The sequence below is a fragment of the Pogona vitticeps genome, chromosome 15, assembly GCF_051106095.1.
Source record: "Pogona vitticeps strain Pit_001003342236 chromosome 15, PviZW2.1, whole genome shotgun sequence".
Classification (NCBI taxonomy): domain Eukaryota; kingdom Metazoa; phylum Chordata; class Lepidosauria; order Squamata; family Agamidae; genus Pogona; species Pogona vitticeps.
The window spans coordinates 10,341,670-10,351,470 of record NC_135797.1 but is presented as its reverse complement, the minus strand read 5'-3'; the positions used below and the strand labels follow the sequence as shown (position 1 = coordinate 10,351,470).

Below are 9,801 nucleotides of genomic sequence, written 5' to 3'. Positions count from 1 at the left end.
CGGGAGGTGGTGAGCGCTACAGCGCTGTGGAGGCATTCAAGGGAAAACTGAACCACTCTCTGCCCGATCTGCTTTGATTCGGATTCCTGCACTGAGCAGAGGGTTGGATCCTGCCTTGAGCAAGGAAGGGGATGGACCTTATGGTCTTCCTAGGCCCCGTCCAACTCAATTCTTCTATGACGGCAGCGCGTTTGAAACTACCAACACCATAGGAAACCATAGGTCGGAGCTGATGGCGGTATAACTGCTCCTGCTGTGCCATGTAAATAAACTGTCTCTATGCAACCTCTGCCTTTCCATCAGTTTTTTTTCTACTTTAAAAAAGACATAAATCATTAAATAAATAAATCCAAATATCTGGAATCATTCAAAATGCAAACACACTCCAATGAGAGTAACAGGTTGGAAGGAAAACTCAATTAACCCCATCGCTTCTTTAAACACACACACACACAAAAACGTTAAGAGTAGTTTTAAAACCATTTATTTGTTTTCGTGTGGATGCGGGCGTCTCTTCTTCCCTTTTCGGGCTGGAGGCCCCTTTCCTCCCAGTGCCCCCCCCTTTGATAAAACAGACCCGGCGCCGCCTTCACAAACAAGAATATAAAATCTGCCTTCCCCGTCCAGCAGCGCATCCCTTCCGAATTTAGAAGAAAAAAAATATGGGATGGAAGGACGGAGCCCCTCTTGAAAAAAAAACGGGGAAGTGGTTGTCAAACTCTTGAAAGAAGCCCAAGGGAGTGTAATAAAAGCAGGGCACGATGGTAAATCCGTATTAAAAAGCCGTGGTGAGTTACAGGGGGAGGAGGGGGGGCGCCCGTGATAAATAAAGAGCAAGAGCAAGAAAAATAGGTGGGGCCGGGAAAGGAGAAGGACGTGGGGCACCGTCTCCCCTGCTTGAGTGATAGGCAAACTGTGGGGTGTGTGTGTCTAGAAACCCCCATGGATTTGCACTGCCCTGTTGTTGGATTCTCGTGAAGCAAAGGGGGAGGCAGACAAGCGACCGCAACGGGCAACTCACTCCCGAAGTTCATCGGGGGCAGCGAGCTTCGCGCGGCTGGGTTCCACGCCCCAGATCTCACGGGCGTACTGAGCAATGGTGCGGTCGCTGGAGAACTTTCCGGAACCGGCGATGTTCCTGATGACCATCTTGGTCCATTCCTTGGTATTCTGGTGGGTGGAGAGAAGGGGAGGAAAGAGAGGTTCAGAGGAAGACGAGGAAGATGCCACTCCGAGGTCCTTTTGAAGGGACTAGAGAGTGCTAAGCTGCTGTTGAGTTACAAATATCTAGGGACTTCTGCACTCTTGATGCTTCCCATCATGACATGTGTGGGAAGGAAGTGGCTGGTCATAAACAGCTGGCAATGTCAAATGTAGGTAATTTGTGCCAAGACTTCTCTGGACAGAGCTGCGATCGCTAAAACTGGCATCAAACTGGCCACTGTGTGGGTCACCCCATAAAAAGTCATAGCAACCCTCTACCGCCACCCTCTTGTTATTTCTCTCCTTCCTCCTCCTGTCCGCTGACCCTCTTTTGTACAGTCGTGCCCCGCTTAACAATTACCCCGCATAATGACGAATCCGCTTCACGATGATGTTTTTGCGATCGCAATTGCGATCGCCAAACAATGGTCTAAATGGGTTTTTTTTCACTTTGCGAAGATCAGTTCCCTGCTTCGGGAACTGATTCTTCACATTACGATGATCAAAACAGCTGATCGTCGGGTTTTCAAAATGGCCACCGGGTGCTCAAAATGGCTCCCCTCTGCGCTTTGGGACGAATTCCTCGCTATACAGGCATCGAAAATGGCCACCGTATGGAGGATCTTCACTGGACGGTGAGTTTTTAGCTCATTGAAACGCATTAACCAGGTTTTAATGCAGTTCAATGGGTTTTTTAATTTCGCTTTACGTTTTCGCTCTACAGCGATTTCGCTGGAACGAATTAACGTCGTTAAGCGAGGCACCACTGTAGTTAAATCCACGCTCCTGGCCAGTTTCTCCACAATTCTGTGGCCAACCCCCCCATCTCTACTGGCATGCAAACCTCACGTTACATCTCAGCCACCCTGCCGCCATCCCGTTCACCAGGGGGATTCCTGCAGCCTTCTCACCTTGTAAAGCATGCTGACCTTCTCTTGACATTTTATGTATGCCTCGTAATCAGCAAAGACTTTGAACCTACAGAGAAGAAGGGAAGAGGAAAAGAAAAAAAGGGGGGAAAGGTCATTTTTATGCTTGAAAAGAGAGAAACATCACCTTCGTAGAAGTAGAAGCCTTCTGCCCCCTGCCCCAATTCAGAATGATGGGCTGCTGTATCTAAATTTTGTGCATGTTTCTGACCTACAGTAACCGAGCAGATTTTATAACCTCCAAAAGTTCCTCTCATTAAGAATCCTGCTGAAATGTTGCCAACTCAAGGTTGTGCTTTCTTGAGTTAATAAGCTGACCCGAATATAAGCCAAGGCACCGAATTATGCCACAAAAACTGGGAAAACGTATTGACTCGAGTATAAGCCGAGGGTGGAAAGTGCAGCAGCTCCTGGTAAATTTCGAAAATAAAAATAGATGCCAATAAAATTACATTAATTGAGGCATCAGTAGGTTAAATGTTCTTGAAGATACTGCCTTTCTGAGATGCAAGACACACTTCACTGCCTGCGGAGGGAGGACTCATACTGGATGCTACACTTATCTACTGCTCTACTGCTGCGTAACAAGATGGAGGGAGACGGAGGGTGGAGGAGGAAGGTGGGAGGAGGAAGGTGGGTACATAGAATATGCAGAAGGAGGTGGATGGGGGAGAACATGTAATTTTGACACTGACTCGAGTATAAGCCGAGGGGGGTGCTTATTCAGCAAAAAAATATTATGCTGAAAAACTAGGCTTATACTCGAGTATATACAGTAATTGGCCTCATATTAGATATTTTAAGACTATCTTCAACCTTTTATGTATTGCCTTTCCAGTGTATCTTGTCTTCTCGTGCTACACTTACAATATTATTTTTTATCACAATACGATAGGGTCAGGCTTAGTTGTTTTAGCTTCTAGTGAGATTTTAATTATTTCATTTTGCACAGTTCCTTCGTTTCTGGCAGCACAATCCCTGCCCCCAAAAGAAGATGGCAGCAATGGCGATGAAAACATGGAAGACTAGCCATTTTCGAAAACATCTGGTATGGTGGGTGAGGACAGTGGTTTCCCTCCTTCCCTCCCCAGATGTTCTTGGACTGCTGCTCCCAGAAATCCTGGCCAGCACAGCAAGTGATGAAGGCTTCTGGGAATTGCAGTTCAAGAACATCTAAGAGGACCCCAGTTTGAGAATCAGTGGGTTAGGAGATGAAACACCAGAGTAGAAATTGGGGGGAATCATCTTTGCATCTTGGTGGGGAGGTGGAATATTTCCAGCCATCAAGTCCGTACCTTAGAGTGGCAGTAATGAGTCACAAGTACAGTCGTGCCCTGCTTTACGATTGCCCCGCATTACGACGAAACTGCATTACGACAACGTTTTGGCGATCGCTTTTGCGATCGCAAAACGATGGTCTGAATAGGGTTTTTTCGCTTTGCGATGATCAGTTCCCTGCTTCGGGAACCGATTCTTCGCAAAACGACAATTTTCCTTCAGCTGATCGGCGGTTTCAAAATGGCCGCCGGGTAAATAAAATGGCTCCCCGCTGTTTTCTGGGACGGATTCCTCGCAAGACAGCCACCGAAAATGGCCGCCCTTTGGAGGATCTTCATTGGACGGTGAGTTTCCAGCCCACTGGAACACATTGAAGGGGTTTCAATGTGTTTCAATGGGCTTTTTATTTTCGCATTACGACGTTTTCGTTCTACAGTGATTTCACTGGACCGAATTAACGTCGTAATGTGAGGCACCACTGTAATATGGTTATCTTTCATGAATTACTTTAGGGGGTATGGAATCCTATAACCACTGCAAGCAACATAGTTGTTTTATAACAAGTAATGGCTAAATTACTTAGGCCTTATCACTAGTTCCTAGTTACTTTCTAAAGTTTTTTTTTTAATTGCCATTTTAAGATCACAAGGATGGGAGGAATAGCGGCTGTATTAGTTGACCCATACACAGGACCCACCCCCTTCTCTGGCTCCTTCCTTGAATGCCAGCGTCCTCACCGGTCATGGTACATCAGCATGTTGACAATGTCCTTGAAGAGGTCAGGCTGTTTGGGGGAAAAGAAGCCGCTGCTCAGCTGGTCCATGACCTGCTTCAGTTCAGGAATATGGTCGTAGTAATCCTTGGCGCAGTAGCTGTGGGGAGAAGGGGGTCCGTGGTTTTAAGAGAGAGCAAGGCAGCACCCTCCAGTCCTCCCACCCACACCAAATACAGAAGAACACACGCGCACACACACACACACACACACACACACACACATGTCTGTTGCAAATTTCTGTATCAAGCATCTCATCCGCAAACTGATTCCCAGGGAAACTGTGGACAGAAAGTCTAACGGTATAGTAATTTTACGGAGAAGGTGCTCCGACTCGTTTATGGACCCACACTCCGAAAAAAGGACAATTAGGTGGGAAAATAAAAAAACACGTGCAAGCCAGGAGTGAGGAAACCTGTAATCTTCTGTTCCTTGTTGGACTACAAGTTCCATTAAGCCAGATGAGTCTGGGTGTGATGGGAGTTGGAGTCAACATCTGGAGAGTCACAAGATTCCCCACCCCTGCTTTAATCACTGATAGCATCCAGGGATTCCTTCACTTCGAATGAGTAATGTCAATGGTTTGTACGCATATTCTATTCTATAATAGAACAGTGCATAATATGACATGACATAAATATAATATAATAAATATAATATAATATACTGTATTTTTCTGTGTATAAGATTATACTTTTGTCTAAAATCTTTAGACTAAAACTTGAGGGTCGTCAGTTTACAGAAGTAAACTGAGGAGAGAACAAAAAGAAGTGGAGGGGAAAGCAGGGATCAAAGCGATCCTGCAGCGCTTTGATCCCTTTCCCCCTACACTTGCTAAGCCCCGCTTAGATTTCTTAATTTTGGATTAGAAAAGTGGGGGCGTCTTATACATGGGGGTGTCTTATACATGGGGGCGTCTTATACACGGAAAAATATGGTAATAGTCAAGACTTTGTACTGCTTGAGAAAAAGAACAGATGCCATACTGGCAGTGAAATCTTTCTTCGGCACTGATCAGAGGGTTTTTTTTCTCTCCACAAAACCCATTTATGGTCCTCAGGACACCCCAGGCAACCGATCCAGCATGGTCCTACAATAGGGGTGGAAAAGGCAGAGAAAAGGCTGGCATCTGATCCCTCAGTTGCCTCCTTCCGCCCAACAGTAGGGCCGGAGATGACCATCAGCAGGCAATGAGAAAGGCAAAAAGAAGACAGGAAGGAATAGGTCTGGGTGGCCAAAAAGGAAGTGCGGCGGAGTCCTAGCACGGGTGGGGTAACTACAAAGCCCATCCGACACTGACCCTTTCCTGTCAAGCTCTTCCACGTCCTCCACCCGCATGCCGAAAATGAAGAGGTTCCCTTCGCCAGCCTCTTCTGCCATCTCCACGTTGGCCCCGTCCATGGTGCCAATGGTGAGCGCCCCGTTCAGCATGAACTTCATGTTGCCCGTCCCGGAGGCCTCAGTGCCGGCTGTGGAAATCTGCTCGGAGAGGTCCGCTGCGGGAACAACTGTGGAAGAGAAAGGAAAGGCAGCTTCTTAGAGCAAGGTGTGTGGGGGGGACGCGGCGGCTGCCAGGCATTCATGGGAAGACGGCCAGAGCCCTACTGACTTTTTTCCGCCAGCGAGACGCGGTAGTTCTCCAGGAAGATCATCTTGAGGCGGTCGCCAATGACTGGATCGTGGTTGACGACGTCGCCAATGGAGGTGATCAGCTTGATGATCATCTTGGCCATGTGGTAGCCGGGGGCCGCCTGGAAAAATGAGGGAGAAAAGCGCCCTTGATGATGCTTTCTGCGTTCTTTCGTCTCATCGCGATTCTGCTTTTCCTCCTCCTGACTTCACCTTCACAATCGCTGTGTGAGCTAGGCTGGGGGGTGGGATGGAAGGAGGACTGGCCCAAGGACCGCCAATTCATTTTATGGTTCAAGACGGAGTAGAACCGGCAACTCACAAACCCCAGTCCGGCTCTCTAACCCCTGCTCCACGCTGCCTCTCCCGCTGAAGACCGCAAGGACAGCCAAAGGCTTATCTGCTCCAACCTTCTGCTTGCATGCTGGCCAACTAGATGGCTCTGGGATTCGAGGAAGCCGCCTCGTGCCAACCCAAACCGCCCCTCGCTTTAGCCTGGTGTTTATCAGCTCTATGCCAGCAGGAAGGGCTGTCCAGGTTTTCCAGAGAGATTCTTTTCCTAGCCCTGCCTGGAATGCCCTTCCTGGCGGTCTCCCATCCACGTATGAACCACCCCTGACCCTGCTTAGCTTCTGAAATCAGACAGCATTCCATGGTTCAGGGCTCAATGCTCATCAGCAGGAGTGCAACAGCACCCTCCCGCTCATCCTGCCTGCAAATGGAGTTACAAAACATACCGGCTCTACGACTGCAAAGAATTCCACCTCGTTACTTGTCGGAACGCCTTTGCCCAAGGTCATTTACCCACACTCTGCTAGATCCTCCCAAGCGACGCTCCTCTGGGTGCCCACTCTGAAGGTGGCCGGGAACTCAATGACAAGGAGCAGGGCCTTCTTTGTAGTGGCACCAACACCCGGGAATCAGCTCCCGGTGGAGCTATGCCCTTCTAACATTCCTAAGGCTTCTGAAGACCTTCCTTTACACAGAAGCCCTTCCAATACCACCCTACCCGATTTTTATGCCCTGCACATTGCCCTATACAGTGGCGCCCCGCATAGCGACGTTAATCCGTTCCAGATTAATTGTCGCTATGCAAAAACATCGCTAAACGGAACGAAAAACCCCATAGGAATGCATTAAACTTAGTTTAATGCGTTCCTATGGGGCCCAAACTCACAGTTCAGCAAAGTTCCTCCATAGTGCCGCCATTTTCGTGCCCTCGGTAAGCGAGGGCAGGACGTGAAAACACTTGCAGCAGCCATTTTGGGCACTCAGCGGCCATTTTGGAACCGCCGATCAGCTGTTCTGTAAACATCGCAATGCGAAGATCGGTAAGCGTTTCGCAATGCGAGTTTTTGCCTATCTAAACGTCGCAATGCGATCGCTTTTGGTTGCATCTGATTTTATCTGTTATGTCATTTCTTTGGTGCTGTTATCTTATTATTTGCTGCAAATCACCCAGAATAGTGCTTTTCACTGATGGGGCAATATACAGTCGTGCCCCGCTTTACGATTACCCTGTTTAAAGACGAATCCGCTTGACGGTGAGGTTTTTTTTATCGCTTTTGCGATCGCAAAACAATGGTTTGAATGGGGTTTTTCCGCTTTGCAATGATCAGTTCCCTGCTTTGGGAACCGATTCTCGCTTTACGACGATCAAAAACAGCTGATCGTCGGGTTTCAAAATGGCCACCGGCTGAAGAAAATGGCCCCCTGCTGTGCTTAGGGATGGATTCCTCGCTGCACAGGCATGGAAAATGGCTGCCCCTATGGAGGATCTTCGCTGGACGGTGAATTTTCAGCCCACTGGAACGCACTGAACGGTTTTCAATGCATTTCAATGGGCTTTTTTATTTCACTTTACGACGTTTTCGCTCTACAGCGATTTTGCTGGAATGAATTAACGTCGTCAAGCGAGGCCCCACTGTACAAAGCTAATAAATAAATAAATGAAACCCCCATATTTTGCCCCCCCCCAAAAAGGGGGGTAGAACCTGTTCTCACTTCTGCCGGCCTCCAGGAAGGGCTGATTTCAGCTTAGGGACCTTGGGAAGGTCCCCCGAGATCCAAACTTTGGGAGGAGGGTGGGAAGAAAAAAAACCCAGAAATGATAGGTGCTCATCCAAACAATTCTTTTTCTCCTCCCCCTCCTCCTCTTCTTGATTGTTCTGACCGTTTCCAGCTCTGGTGTTGCTGGTGGTGGGATCCGGGGGGGGGGGGCAAAAAACCCTGGCCCCAAGCCCACTAAGATCGCTCACCCTTAAGTTGGAAGGCGACGGGAAAGGGGCCCAGCGCCGGTGGAGAGCCTGGAGCGTTGCTGCCGGTCAGAGCCCAGCATTCCAGGTTAGAGGGAGCAACCGTTTGACCGGCTTATAGGGCAGATGCCACCTTTTTAAAACCTGGCCCTCTATGTTTTTTTTTTAAGAGGGAGGATCTTAGTCACGTCACCCTCCGAGAGACGATGATGCAGAAATCATCACAAACTGAACCTAACGGAAGAGATGTAACTCAGAAACAACAAGGCCCTGTATGGGGAAGGATCCTGCCTTTTTTTCCCCACCCTCCTTCCAGAATGAGTCTCCAAAATACACACCCCAGCCTATAAGCCCCCCTCCAAGTGGCGGCTGATGGCTCCAACGCCCGTGGAGTACGTAGCAAACGCGCTCCGGCTTTCCGTTCAACCGTCCTAGAAGCTATCCGAGGAAACTGAACCTCATTCTCCCAAATGAGGCACCGGGATAACTCCTTTAGTTCGGACCAAAACCCGGAGCGCGTTCACCACTGACCCAATCACCCTCAAACCCACCCACCCTGGTCGCTTTTACTTCTCACTTTGCCTCCAATCATGACCGTCCGGGGCACAAAATGCTTGTTGGGCTCCCTCTTGATCCCTGCAACGGGGTGGGGTGTGGGGTGGGGGAGACACCACAACACACAGTCACGAGAAAGAAAAGGAGAGAGAAAGAAAGAGAGAGAGAAAAGAGGACAGGCTAAGATGACGTTCTCCAGGCCCACGAGGGTCTCACGCCGAACGCCAACCCCTTTTCTGAGCCATGAGCTAGTTCGGAGGGGGGCGGCAAGAGAGCCATGCTATGACCACCGAAACTCTCCTTCTCCATTGGCGAAAGCCGAGGAAGCGTGTGGATTATTGGCTGAGCCTGCTCTCCTATATATTTTTATATATATTTTTAATTGCATTTTAATTGTTCTGAATTTTTATTGTATTTTAAATGTTATAAGCCGCCCAGAGACCTTTGGGTAGTGTGGGCAGCATATAAATTAAATTAAATTAAATTTAAATGAATGAATGAATGAATGAATGAATGAATGAATGAATGAATGAATGAATGAATAAATAAATAAATAAATAAATAAATAAATAAATAAATAAATAAATAAATAAATAAGAGGCACAGTGAGGATTTGAACCGCCAACCCCAAGTGCTCAAACTCCCTTAACTATCCAGCCTCACTCTCTCTATCCACTCTCCCCCACTGACCCTGGCCACATTCAATGATTTCGGCAATTCTTGACAGGGTATAGAATCATTGTATACCTGCCTGCAAACACCTTGCACCTTTGAAGATGAGGAGCCCCGGGGGGGGGGGAGAAATTGTGGAAACATTACTGAACATGGACAGCGATACCAAATGAGACATTTTAAAAGCAAGTTCTTAAGCCTGGACAGCCAGATCTCTCCGTTTTGTTTTGCTGCATATTTGAATACAGTGGTGCGATTGCAAAAAACTAATCGTACAGCGATTTCCTTATTTAATGAGGTAATCGTTAAGCGAGGCACCACTTGTTAAAGGGGAGAGTTCTGTTTTGTTTGTTTTAAACGAACCCAATGAAATTCTTACCCATCTCTAGTCCAAATGTCTTAGGGAGCAGGTTTAGCCACAGTCGCTCATTCTAATCTGAGGCTGTTATTTAACGGCTGATGGAAGAACGGGGTTTGAATGGGGTTCTTTCTCACAGCTTTTGCAGAA

The 9,801-nt window shown here is 47.9% G+C and overlaps 1 protein-coding gene across 1 annotated transcript in view; it reads right to left on the bottom strand.

Annotated features, from left to right (window-relative positions):
• Positions 1–468: 468 nt before the first annotated feature.
• PYGM (glycogen phosphorylase, muscle associated) overlaps positions 469–9,801 on the bottom strand; it is a 29,194-nt gene continuing 19,861 nt past the window's right edge. Inside the window, exons 14-19 of the mRNA XM_020802471.3 lie at positions 8,644–8,702; positions 5,792–5,933; positions 5,483–5,690; positions 4,148–4,282; positions 2,115–2,181; positions 469–1,170 (exon numbers count right to left, since the gene is read on the bottom strand). Of these exons, the coding sequence (XP_020658130.3) occupies positions 1,018–1,170; positions 2,115–2,181; positions 4,148–4,282; positions 5,483–5,690; positions 5,792–5,933; positions 8,644–8,702 (764 nt within the window). The 3' untranslated portion in view covers positions 469–1,017. The remainder of the gene's footprint in view (positions 1,171–2,114; positions 2,182–4,147; positions 4,283–5,482; positions 5,691–5,791; positions 5,934–8,643; positions 8,703–9,801) is intronic.